Here is a 22072-nt window from a genome sequence, read left to right on the forward strand (position 1 = left end):
ACATGACTTATAGGGGTTATAATGGTGGAATATGAGCAGAGGTGGGCGGAATGCTTTCAGGCAGAGACAACAGGTCATTCTGGCATGGGGAGGGTTAGCAGTGATGTCACTTGCACATTGACCTTAAAGGGCCCGAGCTGTACCCTCTGCTCAAAGTCTGTGTGGATTGGAGTGAAGGGAAAAATGAGCTCCTGTGGAAATAATACTTTTATGTGGCCATCACAGCGCATTAAAGGAGTTTAGTTGGCAGGCAGCAGCACAATGGGAAGAAATATAAAGAGCTGGGTTTAAGTAACTGACTTGAGCCTTTTTGCTGTGGTAAAGAAGGCAGGTTTTTTTTTTTTTTTTTTGAAAGTGTCAAAGAATTTTCTTTTAGCCAACAAGAATTGTTCTCTAGCTGAGGGTCTTTCTTTTTTAAAGCTTGAGTAGGCCTGTGAAAATAAATAAGTTTTTGTTGTTCAATGTATTGTTTATTTTAGAATTTATTTCAATAGTTGATATTATTGTCATTTTAACATCATTTTATTTGACTTAATAATTATACATCAATATAATAACGCAAATAGGCAGAAACATGTTCAATGCACAAACACTTTTTATTCTGTAATTTGATGTTACAAAATAAAAGTACTACAGTTATACAAACTACAAGCCCAGAGTCTCATCTCCTAAGGAAAGTAAATGACAACAAAGACGATTGACAAATAACGTAAAGTCAAATTTATTAAGGAGATGTAAAAATCTTGCGCAGGTAAAACCAAAATAACAAACAAAAACTCAACAGCTAACTAAACCCTCTTACCTGCACCTAAATTAAAACAAATTAAATAACATTAGCTTACCTCCCTACTAACCACAAAACATGAGAAAACTTAAGAAAACAAAAATTGCTCCTCCTCACATGCGTCTCCGTACATTGGTGTCAATAGTTTAACAGTCAACACTCAGTGTTAAATTTCTTTGGCTAATTTATTTGTTTTATGTTCAGTCCACTTAAATTTGTAAACCATTAAGTTAACTTGAGCGTTTTGTGTTGGGACAACCTAAAGGAATTGTGTTAGTCCAACTACCTGATTAGGGTATTTATAGTTCTCAGCATGCTTTGCGTGAAATTTAATTAAGAAAGGGAAATGTTGACAACAAAAGTAATCTTAGGTGTTTAAAGTTAATAGAAAGACTTGTCAGAGTTTAATTTTCACCTTAGTTTGAAGATTTTGAAGAGTATTATGTAATGCTTTGAGTTTTGAGATTACCACCTAGCAGTAGCACCCATGTTCAGTGATCAATAACTGTCCTAAATTTAGTTCTGAGATCAGTCTCAATCAACTGTATATGTTAATCATTAAATAGGCTTAAAAACGGCTCTTTTAATCCAATTAGGATTACTTCAAATAAAACTAAGACACTTCGTAATGTACGACACACAACAGACATACATGATATTATGTATATATATATATATATATATATATATATATATATATATATATATATATATATATATATATATATATATTTAGTTGGTGCTTAATGTTTTATTTTAGTTGCTGCTAAACAAATTTATTGGATAGAAGTCCTGCCCGCTATCAAAATTTTTTTTTTTTTTTTTTGAGTGTAAGTGAGTACGCTTGAGCTCAATTGCATCAAATGAGGAGCGTCTTGAAAGAGGCGGAATATGTCGGATACTATAGAGTATTTGATTGGTCAGAAGATTTGATGAGAAACTGAAGTATGAAATAAAAAGATTTTCTGTCCATTTAAGAGGAAATTCTTCTAGCACACTAGCGTAAAATATCCTTAAGACAACTTATAGAAAGTCCTGATAAACTTTATTTGGATTTCACATAAACCTCACTTGGGAATGTGTGTCATTTTGCACTTTTATTAAAGTGAACTGAAACATTAAAACAGAACTTCTAGGAAAGTGTGAAAATTCGCTATTTCTTCACCTGTCAGTGAGCATTGTTTGTATACGAGTCCCCTAAGCTCACTGACATCTCCATTAGGGATTAGATGAGATGACAGAGGCTGCACAATCAGCTAAAATGTTGCTGACATCCATTATTATGTGTACATGATGGGCGAAATATATTGCGTCATCAAACATTGTTCAGGTCAATTCCATGTTGGTCTATTGCGTGATAGGTTAATATATTGATTATTGTGACAGGCATGTGTTTGAGTTTGTCGTCAGTGTATGTGGAGGGAGGGTTTTGCAGAGTGTGTAATGGACTATATGACTGATTAAAGTTAGTAAAATAGCAAAAATCTCTTACAGCACAGGTTTTCAAACATCTTAACTGTAATGATTGTCAATAATTCAAATCTACAATATTGTTTTTGAATCCATAAATGTAAATGAGACTAGTACAGTAGTGTAAAAGTAACTAGTCTCCAGTCAAATTAAATATGGGCTTTATTTAGTGAAAACAACCATGCTGGATGTACTTTATCCTGTTTATTACATGTCTACTTGCCACAAAACATAACAATTTGACACAACCTTGTTCTAAGTCATAGTAGTTTATTAATTCTTTAATTAAATGCAAAGTTTACAGAAATTAAACTGGTTGAATGGAGCATAGACTAGCTCAGGGGTGTCAAAGTCAATTCCAGGAGGGCCGCAGCACAGCACAGTTTAGTTTCGACCCTGCTCCAACACATTTACCTGTAGGTTTCAAACAAGCCTGAAGGACCCAATTAGTTTGATTAGTTGTGTTTAACCAGGGTTGGAACTAAACTGTGCAGAGCTGCGGCCCTCCAGGAACTGAGTTTGACACATGTGGACTAGCCTATGTATTATTCATTCACAAAACTGTGCTAAAAAGTCTCAAACAGCAGATACATATAAATGTGGTTATAAGTACCTTGAAATGATGCGACTGACCAATCATATTTAAGTATTCCAGACAGCCAATAACAGCGTTTTAAATTTTTTTATGCAATTAATGAATAGTGCAGCTATGTTTGCCTTCTGTCTTTTATTTTTTCTGACAAGAACTGTGTTTATTTAGACAGAATGCCTTTACCATCATACCATATGCAAGACTTTAGAGATAGGAGCTTTAAATCAGCCTTATCTTCAGTTAATGGCTTGATGTGTTCTGTTAGCCATTACACTGTATTGGTAGTACATGTTCTTACATTAATATTAAAGTGAAATTACCTGCATACCATGCTGTAGCACAGTAAACAGTTAAGTCATGAAGTTACAAAACTCTGCATGAACTTCTGGAATGACATAAGGAAACATACCGTATATCGAAATCGGACATATAACAATGTATTAAAGTAAATATAAAACATGCAGGTTCATGTTTGGATTTTTTACCTATATAAAATGTCTTTATAGAGTCCACGCTTCGATTGATTATTACATCGATTGATTATGAAGCAAGTTTGGCATGCTGTCCCAGAAAAGAGCTCTGTGCTCATAAGATCCTGGAGCCCGGGGCTCCCTCCTGTTTGCAGGGTGAGAGGGGAGTTTGAGCTCAGTTGGGTCTCGAGAACTCCCCATATATTTGAGCTGATGACAGATTGTAAATTGCTAAAAAGAGGTATACTGCTAGTTAAGTGCTTGACTAAAGTGCTAATTTAGATCAATTCAGTTATGACACATGTTTTCGTACTGTGGGAGGAAACCAGAGAACCCGGTTTTAGATAACTACTTATCTTTAGAAAGCTAAAGTAAGAAACTCTGGTTATATACAGTATAGTAAATTTGGACTCATCTGATTGGTGGATCATGCGTTATTTAATGCAGGACCAGCCTTGATCAATCATAAGCACATGCTCCTCTCGAAATTAGTTTATTAAAAAATTAGTTAGTTAATATTATTAGTTAATAAACTAATATATATATATATATATATATATATATATATATATATATATATATATATATATATATATATATATATATATATATAATGTGCATATACATATACACATATAATGTGTGTATATATATAATGTGCCCTAATGTGATGTCATGTTCATTATTTACAGCAATAATATGACACTATTTTGATCATAAATGTATTAATTAGCTAAATGTACTGCTCCACTACCTGTGCAATATAACTAACAACCATTCTAACCGACACACAGTAGTTCAAACAACATATGCTCAACACAGTTCTGGAAACAGTCGTTACCAGCTAGTTTCTCCGGCTGTACATTCACATTCACACAGACACTTGTGAGGTAGTTAATGGGTGTCAGTCTCTTACCATCGTTCTTCTGTCTACAGTAGAGGCACTCAGACAGAACACACGCGCTGCTTCACTGAATATAGTGGAATGATCTGGTCAAGAGTAAGAGCATGTAGAGAGAATGAGCAAGAAGCCTAAAGATGATTATTGTCAGTATCTATAAGAGGTAAAAATCCTTCTTTTTTTTACACAAGCCTGGCAAAAGGTAGCATGTTTGGATTGTTTTTTTATTTTGTTTTATTTTAAACCCTTTAGCTGGAAGGACTTTAATGGACCTGGATGTATCCTCAGGGGAGAGGAGAGAGAGTAAACCCACATGCACCAGTCACTCCCTTCTCCACACACGTGCTGTCAAGACCATACTTCCTCTTCTATGCCTCGCTGTGCCCCACTTTATATCAGATGCACTTAGCAGCACAGGTTTGCGCATGCACTCATTCTGCCATTCCCTGGGTCTGTGAAGCGTCTGCCTGAGCCCCAGGTGATAAGACCTCCATGGTTCCAGCTGTCCTGGTATTGTTGCGCAGATGCTTCACTCTGTTGTGACATTGATTGAGCACTGCTCTGATACCTGTGTCAGAAAATATGATTGGATTTGTTTGTATATCGCGTGCAGAGTTCTCACTCAAGGGAGAGTTTATTTCATTTACATGTTCCGTCATCGCAGTGGGTTCATCTTGAAATGTGCAGACACCCCGCGGATGCACTAACTTCATGTTGGAACATTTTCTTGCTTCTCTAATGACTGAAAAAATTCTATATGTCGCATAGGGAACATCTTGACTGCCCTCATTAGTGTCAGCCCTGTTACTATAAATGCCTAACGAGGAACTGTTTTATTCAGCCGCATTCGACCGGTTAGAATGCAGCTGCCTACTTCAGTTTGACCACATTTAAAAGAACTGTGAACATTTTCAGGCCAGTTGTACCACCCACCTATTTTAATCCGGCTGATCCCAGAGCAGCTGTGTGGGCCTTTCGGGCACACCTGCTGTAACAAGGACTCTGATGAAGGGCTCACAGTGCGAGCAAGCAGGGGACGAGGGTTGTTATGTGCTTTAAATAGGGAGAAGTGAGCGGTACTCAGGTTGGGCTTTATCTTTGATGACAGGGTTGCTGGGATGTTGTGAAGATGTTCATGAAAAGGCTTTCGGCTTGGGTCAGGTCTGGTTGTTATGTTAAGAGGGGCTCTCAGAGGCACTTTTTTTTCCTTTTTTGGTTTACTGGTGTTTTTAAGTTACTTATTTAAATTGTTCAATTCTTAGGAATGTACGCTACCTGACAAAAGTTTAGACGTTGATTCGAAGTTGTAAGAGCAACAAATAATAACTTAACTTCTAGTTTATCATTTAAAAAAGTGGCAGAAAGTAGATTTTTCTAATGAATCATCTGTTAAACTGAATCCCAATCATCACAAATACTGCAGAAGACCTATTGGACCTAAGATTCTCACAGAATTCAGTCAAGTTTGGTGAAGGAAAAATCATGATTTGGGGTTACATTCAGTATGGGGGTGTGCGAAAGACCTGCAGAGTGGATGACAACATCAACAGCCTGTGCTGCCCATTACATTACAAACCACAGGAAAGGGCAAATTCTTCAGCAGGACAGTGCTCCTCACACTTCAGCCTCCACATCAAAGTATCTAAAAGCAAAATAGGTCAAGGTGCTCCAGGATTCGCCATCTCAGTCACCCCACATGAACATTATTGAGCATGTCTGAGTTAAGATGAAGGAGGAGGCATTGATGCTGAATCCAAAGAATCTTGATGAACTCTAGTAGACCTGCAAGAACGCTTTCTTTGCCATTCCAGATAGATTTATTAATAAGTTATTTGAGTCATTGCAGCGAATGAATGAATAAATTAATTAATTAATGAATACTCTGAGGTCTGATTACCAAAGAAAATTTTATTCAGTGGACAACTAGTTTTATTTGAATCCTTAGAGGGAACTGCCAGAAAACACCTAAAACATTCTTTTCCCAAAATCATTTACAACTGCAGTTTTGAAGTCAGTGGAAACACTCCCACACTGGCGACATCTTGTCTTGCCTCTAGCATAAACAAAATGCCACATGTCATCTAATGTGAAAGGCACCAATCAAAACTTGGCCAGCAGCACACATCTGAAGTGGGTCAAGTAGCGGAAACAATCCATAATTTACTGACCGATAATTAATTTTCCTATTCATTTTACAACTATTTCAACTATTTGTCCTGCACAGTTTTCCTACAAGCCTAATCAAACACAGACGATTCAGCTAATCAGGGTTTTCAAGACTACTACAGACTATTAAACAGGTGTGAGATGGATGCAGATAAACTCTGCAGAACTGTGGCTGTTATATTAATATCCTCCTTTAAGCAAAATATTTTCTTTTGAATAAACCACTGTTGTTACAGATGTGGCTGGTCAGACACATGATTATTTTGCTTTATTCAACAATTAATACACCATCAACCTCTCCCATTCTGAAAAGACTGGATGGTCAGTGTGTAATACAATTGCGAGGTATTTTTGACACGAAAGGGATGCATTTGGAATGGACACAGACATGGTCACATTCCCATACAACTTGCTTAGGACTTATGCTTTTAATGTAAACCTTTATTTCCTCTTTGTGTGTAGACTAGAGAGTCTAGTTAAGTTTAGTGTGCCGCGATACCAGAAGTCAACAAGACTATACTTTTGCTGCCTTAGGCTTGAAACGATAGACTCCACCCCACTCCCAGCCTCACAGAACAAAGAGCCGACCACCAGCTAACCATGCGAGAACCCAGCTTAACAGAGTGAGTTTTTCACATCACAGAAGGAATGCAAGTAATGCCTCCAGATTACCACAGAACTATTGTACATTAAATGTAACTCTAAAGAAACCATAGAAGGGTTAAATTCATTATTCTTTATTGGTTACACTTTCTCAAACTCTCAAACTCAACTCTCAAACTTCCTTTACTCTTCTCTACAATCTGTATGAATGTGTTTTGTTAGTTTCTGTTAGATTAATCATTAAAGTTGGATTTTGTATAAAGAAATGTGCCTCTGCATATTTATAAATCTAATGCGATAAACTTCAATCTTGTTACCTTGCTTGAATATATGGGTTTGTATTTTTGATAGCAATAGCTGTAGTTGAAGTCAACTGTCACGAAGCCAACTTCGAAGCATCACTGGACGATTTGTTTGTTCAGATTTAAAGAGTCAATCCTCTCGAAGCCCCCTTTCAAATTAATCTTCAATTCAATTGGAGCTAATTTGATACAATGTTATACACTGATGTAGCTAATGACCCTAACTTGCCTAATTTACCTAAGTAACTTTTCAAATCTTTAAGCTAAATACTTGTATCTTGAAAAAATAACAAGTAAAATATTAGGTAGTGTCATCATTGCACAGGTTACAATTATTACAATAATTACAATTATCAATTATTACAAATTATTTTTTGAACTGTTATGTTTAGAAATGTGTTGAAAAAAATCTCTCTGTTAAATATAAATTGGGAGGAAAATATACAGAGAGGTTAATAATTCAGGAGGGCTAATAATTGAAGTCAAAATTATTAGCCCCCCTCTTGAATTTTTTTTCTCTTTTTTAAATATTTCTCAAATTAAGGAAATTTTCACAGAATGTCTGATAATATTTTTTTCTTCTGGACAAACAAAGTCTTATTTGTTTTATTTTGGCTAGAATAAAACCAGTTTAGAATTAAAAAAAAAAAAAAAAAATTTAAGGTCAAAACTGTTAGCCCCTTTAAGCTATATATTTTTAACGTGGCAGTTTGTTCATGTTTTAGGTTGCTGAAACAATCATTTGTTCCTTTGTTTTTTCACGCTTCTCTCTCGCATTTATCCATTTCTAAAAGGATCAGATGTCAGAAGCACTTCCAAAAACACCCGCACATTATTATCATAAGCTCAAGAAGTTTGTTATTTCAAATATAGATTTTGATTGTGAGCTCCTTGGAGAAAGTGAAACCGCTCACACTTTTAGACAGCCTTGTAAAACATAAACAGGACACAGCATATTTTGTTCTTCTTGGCTTTGTGGCTGTTCATCAAGCTGTCGACAAGGTTTGTTGGAACTCTGGTCGACCATGGCTTATGTATTATTTTTTGTATATAATGTTATATTGTAATGTCTTGGCTGTGTATTTAAAAATGGCGGTTCATTCTCCTGGCTTGTGTACACACTAGTGACATTTCTCTGTAAACCAGTGGCATTCAGCTCCGCGTCTTGCTCTGTCTTTTGGTACCCTTTTGTTGTGCTAGAAACTCTTTGCAAAAGGTACCCAAAAAGTGGTACGGTACGGTTCACTTTTTAGTACCCTTTAACAGTGTAAACCTCTATAAAAGTGTACCGAAGCTTACTGTACCGATCAGTGTAAACAGGTAAAAAAATACAAGATAAACTACTGTAAGGTTTGTGGTGGTGTGTTAATTGCATTAATTAATGTTGCTTTATGTTTTTCCAAAACAAGTAAATAAATTAACATGTTAAGAGCCTTTATAAAAATAAATTTTAATGTAAATAATAAAAAAAGAATCCTTGAATGTAAATGATTTAAATATTTAACAATACATTAAAAAAATCAGCTTTTCAGTATCAGCTGATATTTAAATATTGACACATCCATTTGTATTATGGAAATTGCATCCAATGTACACTAGTAGAAAAAATTCATACCTGTAGAAGGCAAAATCAAATCAAATTAATTCCCTGCTTTCTCGCCCTTCACCCCCAACTCTCAGATATTTCTTTATTTTCTGTTTGTCGCTATATGCTTCTTCCAGTTCACACACCAAAGGTCCAGCAGTGACAGAACATACTAAGCTAATGATCATGACTCCTGCAGTCCTGCAGAGAACCTAAAGTTCTGTCGACATGCTGTATCGTGTCTGCTGTCCTGATTAATTGGTCAAAGGGGCTCTGCAGGTGTGACCAGTGTGGTGATCCACAGCGAAGGGGACTGGAAGAGGTGTGAAATATGAAACAAGCTTTAAAATAAATAAGGGAATCCACTTCCAATGGAAACATGTCTTGCAGTGAAGGAAGAGAGAAGCTTATCGATTCTTTCCCTCTCCCACAGTCTGATGTAATTGGATTCAACGATATATCTAGGGTGAGTGGGCCCCCTAAATGGGAGCCCCAATCAATTCAACAAGCTACTGTGCCATTCAGTCACTGGACGCCCACTAAGACCTGCTTCATAAATCGTTTATTGTGCTATATTTGCAGTTTTTGCTCGCCTGGCAGTTTTGTGGTTGAATAAAACTTTACCAGTTGGTTGTACACATGCTGCAGTGTCGGTTAAAATGGCTGGGTCATAATTACTGAGGAAGAGGGTCAGTCTGGTGTGTTTGTGTCAGCCGGTGTTTTGCCACTTGGGTCTCTGAGGGAGGCCTGACGACATGGTGTGAAAAGTGGGAAGACAACACAACATGTTCCTCGGTTTATCACTTTTAAAGCGATATGACAGGTACACTATTGGGAAAATCGAAGCAGCCTGACTCCTTTCCTATAAAATGCTGTCTGTTTTTTAACAATTTGCTTATTGTGATTTGTTTATTTTTTTCAGTTTGATTGTGTTTATTTATTTTCAGGTTTGTGAGCTCTGCGTTAAAGAAACGTTTCAGGTGTATAAAATATTAATTAACATCTTATGCTAGCTTAATGTTTACATTTATAGTCCTGAAAATAGTTTAATAAAAGTAACTAATTTAAAGAAAAACAAAATACTAGGGATGTCCAGATCCAATTATGTGATTGGAAATTGGATCCGATCACGCAATTTCAGACTCGATCGGAATCAGATGGTATATATATATATAGCTGCACGATTCTGGCTAAAATGAGAATCGCGATTTTTTGCTTAAAATAAAGATCAGGATTTTCTCACAATTCTGTAGATGTAAAATAAAGGTATAGTAAAAACAAACATATGGCACAACATCGATAATAATATTATGTGTAGGTCTACTGGTTTCTATAAATAATTCAATTCTTTATCAATCTATTCTTATAATAATTATGATGTTGAATTATTATGTTTGAGATATATGCTTGCAATCTGTCATATTAGACAATTTAATTCACTGGTAAATTCAAACATTTGCCATTATCAGATTATATTCAACAATATATATATATATATATATATATATATATATATATATATATATATATATATATATATATATATATATATATATTGCTATAGCCTAGAGTAGTTATACTGACACTGTAAACATTTATTTTCATGCACAACTGTGTGTACGCTATGAAAGAAAAAACATCAAATGCTTGTCGTAATCACAACTCTAAAATGCGATATGATCATTTAAATGAAGTGCACACTTTCGGTTTCATTTTGACTGCTAAGTACTTGTTCATGCTTCGCACGCGGCTCCTAAACGATCACTCTATGCCAAAAACATAATATTATTTACAACTGTGTTACCTGTTACTCGCAACATATGCAGGTTATGTTCACTAAAGTAAGCGCTCGCGCGTCTATCATTAAGCGCGCGCCCTCTCTGTGATAACAGCTCACGGTCAGCAGCTCACGTCACATGTGATTTCCCGATCGCAAAAACATCATTATATTAAAACAAAAAATATTTTTTTAGGTGAGTTATACCTTATAAATACAGTATGTGACTTATTCAACATCATTTGGAGGTGTCAATGTCACTGAGCAACGTGTGTAAAACAATGAAAAGACTGCAGCCGCCTTTTCTTCTCTCCTGAACTTGAAAATATGATTGGCAGAATCGTAAAAATGCTGGATTAAGATCGTATAGGGGGTCGAATTGAGATCGCGATCTTTTAACGATTAATTGTGGAGCTCTAATATATAGTCATTCTTTTTGAACACATCTATATTTATACGGTGACACAAAGTTAGACCTCTTTCTTGACTTTACACAGAAATAGCAAAGCTATCACTTTGTTGCAGAGACGCTATCGGTTAAATGCTTGCAAATTAGAACACAGAAGCAGCTTGAAGCAGAAACCACGAGTATGTCCGTGGTCTGGAGGTTATAAAAAGTTGACAATGAAAGCATTGCAATTACTAACATTGCCATTGCCGACATCGTGATATATCAGGTTATCCGTGGGGTTTTAAAAAGTGTTACTAGTTAATATCAATTTAGACAAGTTTAAGGCCCTTAAAAAGTCCTAAATGCTGTCACAAGCTAATACATTTTCATCATTTTTGATAATACAGTTATATAATTATAATTGTATGCTAAAGTTTGAAATTTTGGGTTGCTGTGCAGTTTATGAAATTGATAAAAATCCTGCTATATCTGATATCATACTGCTTTGTTAACTGCAGCAACCAAGGCAGCACCATTATTTCTGCTGTTCCACAGATGACACCTTCTGGATTAACATATTTTTATAAAGTATATGAATAATGTTTTAGTTTAGGATTAGTTTCTTACACTCAGTATTTTGTGAATATATTTAAAGTTAAAGTTGCCAATATGCCAGGGGCGATGAGGTCTTGTATGGAAAGAGTCTTAAATGTATTTAAAGATATTGAATTTTACTCTCTTATTCCTGTATATACCCTGTATTTGCAAACTTGACATTGCAAGAGGTGGAAAGGAAAAGATGATTAGACACCTCAAAAACAATCTCAAAAGTTTGAAATTCTGTCTCAACACTATTTCACAAGGAAAGCACGGCCAGCCCTTTATGAGAAGATTTTTGACAAACTACTTGTCCTGTTAAAAGATATACCCCATGTTTCTTTCGCCACAGAAATATGGAGTTCATCTATAGCTCTCATGCCTCTACTAAGCTTTTATGTATTACCGAAGTATCAGATTGGATTTCGATATCTGTAGGTACTCATAATCAAATGACTCGGACTCGAGGGCAAAAAAAAACCTGTTTAGGACATTCCTACTAAATACTAATATATTAATACAATTTCTATGGACATACTTGCACCATCTTGTGGACTTGCGGTAATGTAATAAAACAAGATTGTATTTTAATAAAAAAAACCTTACACTGTAATGTGTTAATCTCCATAATGCCATCCAGAATGAACTCCTAATGTTTCCTTAGAATGGATTTCTTTCATTTTTATGACTATACGCACTTTCTTTGAAGATGAGCACAAAAGAAAGAACAGTTGTGATTCATGTAGATTTCACTGGATACTAATAATAACTCGGGCAGATTTTTCATGTTTCGCTTAATGTGACGTCTGATTTAGGTCAGTCATTAGTCTTCAGATGGCTCATTAATTCCTCTTTTTGTCTTCTCGCATGTTGAAAATGACCTTCATATGTTATTTTGATCTTTTAGGTATAGAATGAACATCATTAGGACGATAAGTTCTCTTTGTGCAGCAGATAAGATTCGTGTCACCTGACTGCTCTATTTCTGGCCCTGATGAGCTCTCTGCTTCCTGTAGGTACATGATGAACGTGACCTGGGATGGCAAGGATTTGTCCTTCACCGAGGACGGTTACCAGGTGCATCCCAAACTAGTGGTGATCGTGCTGAACAAGGACAGAGAGTGGGAAAAGGTAAGGCAGCCGAAAACAACTGACCCTCTTAACCACGTCATTATAATTTCATTATAACTCCTCCAAGCAAAGCGTCATTAACAACTGTTCACACAATATTAGTACTCATGAATCCACCATATTAATTACACCCTGGAACGGTGTAAAAGTGTGTCAGTGCGGTAATTACCTCAGACGCACACAGCCAGAGTCTGCAAATTCGGTGGTGTAATTAGGACCTGTTTTTTCCCTTTCTTCCTTTTAGACCGCAGTCAAGGCAGACGGGAATACACACGTGTGTATTAGTGCAGATAGCTTGGATGAGTGAATCTCTCTTTTTTCTGTTGTAGGAGAGAATGCAGTTCAATAAAACTAGAGCGGGAGGAATAATTGGAACAGCAAAACAATGGGGGAAATTGATTTGTGAAGTTCGCTGTGGAAATCAGTCAATATTGGTGGGAGTCTAATTGACAGAATAAGGCTCACACTGAGAGACGGACTCGCTTATGAATACACATCCATGCTGCTAAAGGCTGATTTGTTCTGTTTGGTACTCTTGATCTTTCGTTGGGAACGTGTCAAGATTATAAGTAATATTAAAACAAGAAGTTATGTTATTTTGAGAGGAATCTGCATACTTGGGGTCTGTTCAAATATATAATGTTATGGCTCATTAAATGGCGGATGTTTTGCAGAGATGATATTGAGCATTATAGGACAAAACAAACTAAATTAGCTCCCAGAGGTTTTTAGGACCTTGTTATATAGTTGATTGTTAAAGTATTCTTTTGGACTTTATTAAAGTGGCTCAGTGTTATTTTTCTTGATCAAGCTTTAAGAGTTTGTTCAATTTGTAATAAAATGCATTCCATGTAGTGCAGGCCATTTGCTTATGGATATTGTTGTAGTATTATTGTTTAAAGTAGAACGTATTAGGTGGCAACAACATTTGTTATCCAAATTCTCCTCAAATTCTTATAGGAAAACGAGTGTGTGGCCATTAATCTTTTATTATCACTTTAATTGGTCTAAATTAGTCTATAGTTTTTGCATGTGTAGCTTTCAGCACTTTACTTTTGGCATTGCATTATTCTCCAAAACACCAGGTGACAGTGTGGAGAATATATTAGCTGTACCAGCAAAAATTTCAGTAAGATGAAGCAGTTTTAGGTTGCATGAATACTAGTGCATTTTAATTTTCAATTTAGCTTTATAGATAGCCACACATTAGTTTTCAAAAGTTTGCATTTTATCTGTCTATACCGAAATTGAACACTAGATATACTAAACTAAAAGGGGGTCTTCAGCATTTTTGCAATGCTCTATTATTGCCAGTTGAAGATGCGAGAGTATTGTGGACACCAGTTGTAACCAAAACATAACCTATAAATGAAAACACAATGTAGTGTAAATTAAGCCTTCGATTTCTTTAGCCTAAAATTGAATGCTGAATTCTGAATGAGCCCAATGTGCTTGAAGGTAAAATCATAGAAAACTGGTGTGTGATGCCACTTAAAAAGTCATTAACTTTCCCCCTTTTTTCAGTTCAAGTTTACCTCAGAAAAAATGCTACATGATGGGCATGGAGCGCTGCGAGCAGAGGGAGGAGTGGGCGTGGCCGGCAGAGCAGGAAAAATCCTGAATCCCCGGGTCTGAATGCAGACACAGTGGATAGCAGTGCAGCAGGTTTCTTGCCCTATCTATTCCAACCATAACCCTGACCCATTCTAGAAGATTTTAAACATCGGCGAACACAGCAGCACGGATAGGCAATGTGTCTGTAGGTAGCGAACTCAACTGATAAAAGACAGTTCACCATTTTCTAATTTTCGTACAGCTCTCTCGACAAAAACACTTGCTGCACACAAACAGCTTTGCTGTATTGGTCCTGACAGCATCACAGGGAAAACCTCGTGAATCATGGAAACAAATAAATACGACCCTTCATATCCGGCTGAATATTGCGTGCCATGCGCTGCCACGGTCTCATTGCTTGGCAGGTCTGTGATCAGAAATTGAATTAAGAATGAGTCATGAATTAAGAAGCAGGGTCTTCTCATAATAAAAGAAAACTCAGCTATGAATAATAATGTGAAACTGGCGCATAATCACTCGGTTAGCAGATGAGCACTACGTCACCGATTTTGACCTCTCCCCAAAAATGATTTTAAATCTGGAAGATGAAATTAGCTGACAAAAGCTCAAAATTAACTGGGTTTATCCACAATTAAAGCTGGCAGGTGCTAACGTTCTCAACACACATAAATCTGTTAAAATCTCAAAAAAAAAAAAAGTACTCCAAGGTTTCTCGAATCTTTAAAAAAAGGTTAAAAAAAAAAAAAAAGCTGGCCAAAACAAAATTACTTTATTTTACTTGGAGTATTCAAATAAATGTGTAGTTATCTGACATATATATTAGAACGATCTGGGAAAAAAAAGGAAAGCTCCTTTTTAAATATTTAATTTTACTTATTTAATCTGTATTTGCAACTAATAATATGTTCAAAGCTAAGCTATTCATTTTTTCCTTTATAATAAAATGGTTTGAACAGTCAATTCTAGCTTCACTGTACACTGCAGGTGAAAGCATGTTATTCTTTATCATTATTTACAGTAAGTAACTTAACAGTACAGGCACATTCACGGATTGATTTGATGTAGTGCTTGTTGTGCGAAACAGGCTTAATACTTTCAGAGCTGTGCCAGTATAATAACATACTAAGATTTTTTTTTCACGTGTACTGATTCAATTACTAAAGTTCTGTTCACAAAGAAGTAGGTGGCCTAGATAAGCAGAAACTTTAAAACCCACATTTTTCAGTGTGGTCAGAGCTGATTCACTGAGTTGCAGCTTTGAACAAAAGTGAAATTAACCAGACAAGAGAGATAGCAACTGATACAGAAGATTAACTTTCTTTTCCCCTTACATCTTCATTCTCTCTTTTTCACTCACAGTTTCAATCTTTATCTAATCACACCCAATAAATGACATTTGCTGTTTGTTCAAACTACCTATTTAAAACGAGCTAAAGCAACACAATTCTCAAGGTTTTTTGGGACAACTAAATTATTTAAAGTTCAATTTGTTTAAGTTTGTAAAAACTAAAAAGCTAAATTAATTCCTTTGTGTTGTTTTAAAACAAATCGATTGTGTGGAACCCATCTTTTTGCAGTCTATTATATTGTGCTGCATCTCAATTTATTTATCATGGTGCTGTAGTAATAGTTTATTCATGTATCAGAGTTATGAATCTTCACTTGCCTTACAGTTCAATTTGATTCCTATTCAGAGAATGATGATTTAATTATAAAACTATTATTATATTTAAAAATTGTTAACAATGATAAATATCACAATAATAACCAAAATATAGTTTTAGGACCAAAGATGTAAAATAAACGCAGCATAAGTACACAATAAAATCTATTTTAGTGAGTGACTTCATCTTTTCTTTAAAAATAAATGACACAGATAGCAGCAGGTTTGTTATATCAAGGCCTAATGCATGGATCTAATATAATGTTCCACATCAGATCCGCTCCCTAACTGCTTATGTTCACCAAAGATATTACTGAATATTTTTATGAAAATAGAGGTGTTATGAATTATTCTGTCTCTGCATCTAAAGAGACTTTTGGTAAAACATCTTTTTCTGTTTATAAGTAAAAAATCCGAACCAAAACATTTGATGCAAGTGCTTTCCGAGAAGGAAGTAAGCAATTATTATGGTTTCAGTTTCATATTAAGAGATTAGTCATTTATTTTAAATGTAAATTGATTATAATTGAAAATCAATTGAACTGTAGATTGATTTTTAAAAAAAGCATAGTGTTCATTCATTCATTTATTCAGTCAGTTTCCTTCGGCTGAGTCCCTTCATTCATCAGAAAATCATCACAGTGAAATGAGCTACCAACTTATCCAGCATATGTTTTACACACCGCATGCCCTTCTAGCTGCAAACCAGCAATGGGGAAACATCCATACACTGTCATTCACAAACATACACTACGGCCAATTTAGTTTATTCAATTTACCAATAGTGCATGTCTTTGGGCTGTGAGGAAAACCAGAGCAACTGGAGGAAACCCACGGCAACATAGAAAGAACATGCAAACTCCACACAGAAATGCTAACTGACTCGAACCAGTGACCTTCTTGCTGTGAGGTGACCGTACTAACCACTAAGCCACCGTGTCGCCCTTTTTGACTGCTTTATATTAGAAAAAATATTGAATATAAGCATATCAGACTTTCTGTGTAGTATATCATAGTGTTTTCTTTTAGCTGCCATGGCAACATGTCCCCCAGGTATAAATGTAATTAAATGATAGTCATTTAGATACATACAAGATTACAGACCATGACAGGTCTTTTTTTAAATCCATTTTGCCCCTCTAGATTTCTGACTCTTTAGTGACGGGACAACTAATGGCAGTCAGCTCAGTTGTTAGGCCTCGGTTGCTCTAAAAATAGCCTTTGACTCTTTGCACTCTGTGCTTGCCAGTGGCCATGTACAAACGTACCACGCTCCTCCCTCCTTTTATCACAGAGCTGACAGCTGCAAAGATCAAGCTGCTGTGGTGCCAAATTAAATCCACATGAAAGTAATTACATTAATTAATTCCATGTCAAGTTGCCTCTTGTTGATGTTGATTAAAGCGAATAAAATGTTGAACTGCTTGTCACTCTGGCTGTGTGCTGTCACATATTATTTTTCGCCTTCGGACAGAGTTTGGGAAACCGATGACAGAAAACACCGGACTACAAGTGTCAGGAAAAGAATTACAACTTGGTAGGAAATAACCACACAAATGTGGCGACCTCACAGCTGACTACTAACCGCATACTGACTCATCAGTGAACCTTCTCCATCAGGTTTCAGCTCAATGGATTGAAAGCAGACAGCTTGAAGGGATGCAGTAGTTTTACTGAAGAAAGACAATACAAAATAAATCATAAAGAAATGCATTGTTGAAGCCACAGGTTTGTACAGGACTGTAGGGAACTCTTAAAACCCTTAAAGGGGGACACACATGGGGCAGGAAGAGTAGCATGTCAAACAAGTTGCTCTTGGGAACATAACCGCGGTGTAATGCAGTTTGACACCACACTATGTTGATATTAATCTGACAAAGCCTATTCATCAATGTGAACTGCTGGCAGAGCAAAGACAAAAGCATGGGACAGATTTACAGCTGAGGTGAACCAAAGCAATATCTCACATCCTGCACTGACAGCATGTCCACGTGGCCATAAGTGTGGAGAACTTCATAGAGCATATTGCACTTGTGCACAAACTAGATTATTGGCATAATAAATAACAAATGGGAGGCAGAATAGCATTGATCTTGAATCGATAATGTATAGTCCTTGATAAGTATTCCTTTGGTCAGTTCATATGCATCTTTTTTTTTTTGCATACATGTACTTTTATGCATTTTATGTACAGATTTATGTAGTTTTAAATGTCAAGACAACTTTCAATTCTCATATAAACATATAGCTTGTCATTTGTTTATTATACACATATTTGTTATAGTTTATTATTTTCAAATGTTTTGTTGTAGAGGGCATAAATCAGGGGTTCTCAATGTACATCAAAAGGTCCAATCTGAATTTTTGTTATTTATTTACATAACTAGTTTTTACCAAACATCCATAGCATGCATCACATACCAACACTATTTATTTTTTTTAAATAAAGTGGTATTTGAATTAAAAAACACATTAAATATCAGGCAAATGTGTAAAAAAATCCAAAATGAGTGCATTTTTGTATAAAAAAACTAAATAGGCCAAAAAACAACAGTATCTCGAAGCAGCCATGATGATGCAAGCTGAAATTGCATATCTCAGAGATGCAATGTCTGACACAATGCACTCAGTGGAGCTAGTGACGTCATTGTGAGGGGTAGGGTGGGCATTAAAAAGCATTGCATGCAGCTAGGTCTGCATTCAGATCCCTCTCTAAAAAGGATGAAAAATACAAAAGCTGTGTGACAAAAACTTTAGGTGTTGTTGTTTTGTGGTCCTTATATCTGTATTTTGAGGATACTGCCATTCAAAACGTCTGTTTCATTACACAGTGGAGTTCCACTCATTACAACTCTAGTTGTCTCATTGCAAATCAAGCGGAATGGCTTTCTTCTGGCAAAATAAACGCATACTTATCTGTCTATTTAACTTTGAACTGTATATTCTCTTCATCAAGTTTTCTTTTCCGTGAGACGGACTTTTTCATACATTAAAATGGTTGCTTTGTGGTGGTTTTAAAGGAGGTGTGTGTGCGATTATCTACCTCGATCATGTGAAGCCTCGTATGAACACTGGATGTCATGACAACAAAGTCACGCAGGAAAACTTTGCCTTTCATTTTATTTTGGCCCATATGTATTTTATTTTTTTTTAATGCAAAAATACAAAAAACTAAACTGTTATTTTTACAAGGTTTAAGCATGTATCAATGAACAAAATACACTATTTCAATTCTTTATGCATGGTCTTGCTATTCGAAATGGAGTTGTGTCTAGTCTAGTCTAGTCTAGTGTCTAGAATAGTTCACCCCAAAATGTATTGAAATAATAATAAATAACAATAATGAATTATGAAATTTATTCATTATTAACTCACTTTATCATCTGTATTAAACCTGTTCGACTTTCTTTGCTTTGTTGAAGAAGAAGATATTTTGAAGAATGTTGAAACTCAGTGTCAGTGGCTACCAGTTTTCAACATTTTCCCAAAATATATTCATTTGTGTTCAACAAAAAAAAAATGTTTTCAAACGGGTTGGAAAGAAGTGTGGTGAGTAAATAAGGATTAAATTTCCATTTTTGGTTAATAAATAAAAACAAATTGGTTTGGTTGATACATTTGTTTTATTTAATAAAAAAAGGCAGAACAACTTGGGAAAACATCATTTATTAAGTCATTATTTTATTAGTTTGTTCATTTGTGCATTCATTTGTTTATTCATTTGTTTGTCCGTCTGTCTGTTTCATTTAAGAGTTTATTTGTTTATTCATTCAAATTATTATTAATAACGCCTATGTTTACTTGCAATTATATACATTTAAACTAATTTGCATACTCAAATTAGTTTTATCTGAACAAATTTTAATTAGATAGGAATGATTGGTGGAGACCTGAAGTAATGCAGTCAACTAAAGAAATATTGATGAATTCAACTGCCTTCAAACGGATTTCAAAATACTTGTGTAGGGCAATTAATCATGCGTACATGTCTTACGTATAAAAATATTTGTCAAACATAATAAAAGTTGAGAAGATTGTTGAGCGACGGTATGAAATCAAGTTTGTTGTTAGCCTTTTCCTCTGTGGTTTGTTATGACAGCAGGCATTGTGTGCTTGCACAGAAGTTTTGTTCAGAATATATAATGCACATATAAACACGTATTTGCTTATTCAATAATTCATTAGGATGTTTAGATCTTCTGTCAGATTGAGCTTTTTGGGATTGGTGGAAATGTGTGCAGGTAAACACTATCATATGTGTGTTTTCCCTTCTTTGAGTTCCCTTGTTTGTCATTGTGGTTTCTGAGTAAGTTTTCATTCGTTTCCATGGTGATTTAATCACACCTGTTCATTATTTGGTTCATTGGTTTACTCAGTATTAATAGCCCTCATTTCAGTTGGTTTTTGTCTGTTGTTTTTGTGCATGCCATGAAGCTATGTTGTGCTAACTATAAAGCTACAAATAGATTGTTGCATTTACTTTATCTTTATACAGAAGATTTGCTTTGAAAATGACATTTTGTAAATTCTACGAACATTTTTATTTTTCTTCATTTTAATGTGAAAGTGGCTCAATTCGTCTAAACATCTATAGATGTATATTAAGCTGCTGTTTGCACTGCTTTTGTCACATCATTTGCATGAAGTTGCATAATGCTGCAAGTTGCATAATTCTGCCAGTGGTCACTAGTGTTTATGTCACAAGAAATGATCATCTCAAATTAGAAATGAATGATAAACATTTATTTTGTCACTGCAAACTGCAGACTTAAAGAGCTACTGTACCATTTAAATCAGGTTAAGATTAAAGTTATCCTCAGTACACTGAAAAAAAAAATCAAAGTTGATTGCTTGTAAATACAAAACATTTTAAGTAAGTGGTTGCAAACTATTTATTTGTGTTGAATTTAAACAAATTATTTTGAACAATACATTAAAAAATTAAACCAATATAAATTGTTTGCAACAATTTTGTAGAAACTTTTTTTTTTCAGTGTAGCACTAAAAAATCCTTGGAAAATAATTTCCACTACATTTAGAGCTGGAGTTAGATACAAAGCTGGGATTTGCCTGTAAATGCCAGTGTCTGTGTGTGAAACAATGTTTATTAATGAGTCCACAACTCATTGTAAGCTGCCATGAAAGCAGTTTACACAATTTTTGCCTTCGTTTTCATTTACCAAGTATGTGATTGTGAATAGTTATGTCTGGGCAGCTCTGCCAAACACAAACATCTGTTTGTTCCCTGCTTGTTTACGCTGATCTTATTGTGACTGGAACGGATTTGTTGTCATCCTGACGCAGTCTGCAATGTCTGCCGCTTTTTATTTGTCAATAGTGTGCATTCATTAAAATGCCATAAATAGATACATGAATAAAAAGCACGCAGTCTCGATTCATTGTTTTGCTCATTATTAGGACACATTGGCTAAAGCTTTATTTTGACAACTGTTTTTGTTCTGTCAGATTTCTGGAGTATTTGTGCGCTTCTTTATCCAGCCACAGTTTTAGTTGAAAAGCATAATCTTGACAAGTTTGCAGTCACTATGTCACAGACTAGGGTTAATGTGTTTTTGAGTGGATTGGACACCAGTGTCAAAACTATTACTATTTTTTTCTTTCTTTCTTTTTTGAAATAGTTATTTTCCAAAGCATTTCTAGGCGTACTAAGAAGTGCCACCACTGAGACTGACATTTCAGAGTAGATGCCGGGCCTATAATTTCAGGTCATATTTAACAAGTAAATATCACCATTGATCTGCTCATATAAAACACTGTTTTCAGTTCTAAAACTAACAATTTAGTACTTTTTTTGCTGCTTTTTGGTGTGTGCGGTAACATTCATTTTCAGCATGACAGTCACATACACCTTTTGCAATGCCTGACATTTACTTCAGTAATAATAAAATAAATTAATAAAATACAAAATAGCACTTATTATGGAAAAATACTGTCTGATACATCACCACATTACTGTACCCTGGTTCAGCCACAGTGCTATATTGTATGATTTTGTATGATTGAGGCAAAAGCAAAAAAAGAAATAAAGAAAAAAAAAAAAGAAA

The 22072-nt window shown here is 35.2% G+C and overlaps 1 protein-coding gene across 2 annotated transcripts in view; it reads left to right on the top strand.

The window, feature by feature from the left end:
- Positions 1–22072, top strand: part of grin2aa (glutamate receptor, ionotropic, N-methyl D-aspartate 2A, a) — a 205628-nt gene that overhangs the window by 122379 nt on the left and 61177 nt on the right. For both annotated transcript variants that reach the window (XM_068218021.1, XM_021473854.2), the window contains one exon: positions 12655–12769. In XM_068218021.1, coding sequence (XP_068074122.1) covers positions 12655–12769 — 115 coding nt within the window. The remainder of the gene's footprint in view (positions 1–12654; positions 12770–22072) is intronic.

The sequence above is a fragment of the Danio rerio genome, chromosome 3, assembly GCF_049306965.1.
Source record: "Danio rerio strain Tuebingen ecotype United States chromosome 3, GRCz12tu, whole genome shotgun sequence".
NCBI lineage: Eukaryota > Metazoa > Chordata > Actinopteri > Cypriniformes > Danionidae > Danio > Danio rerio.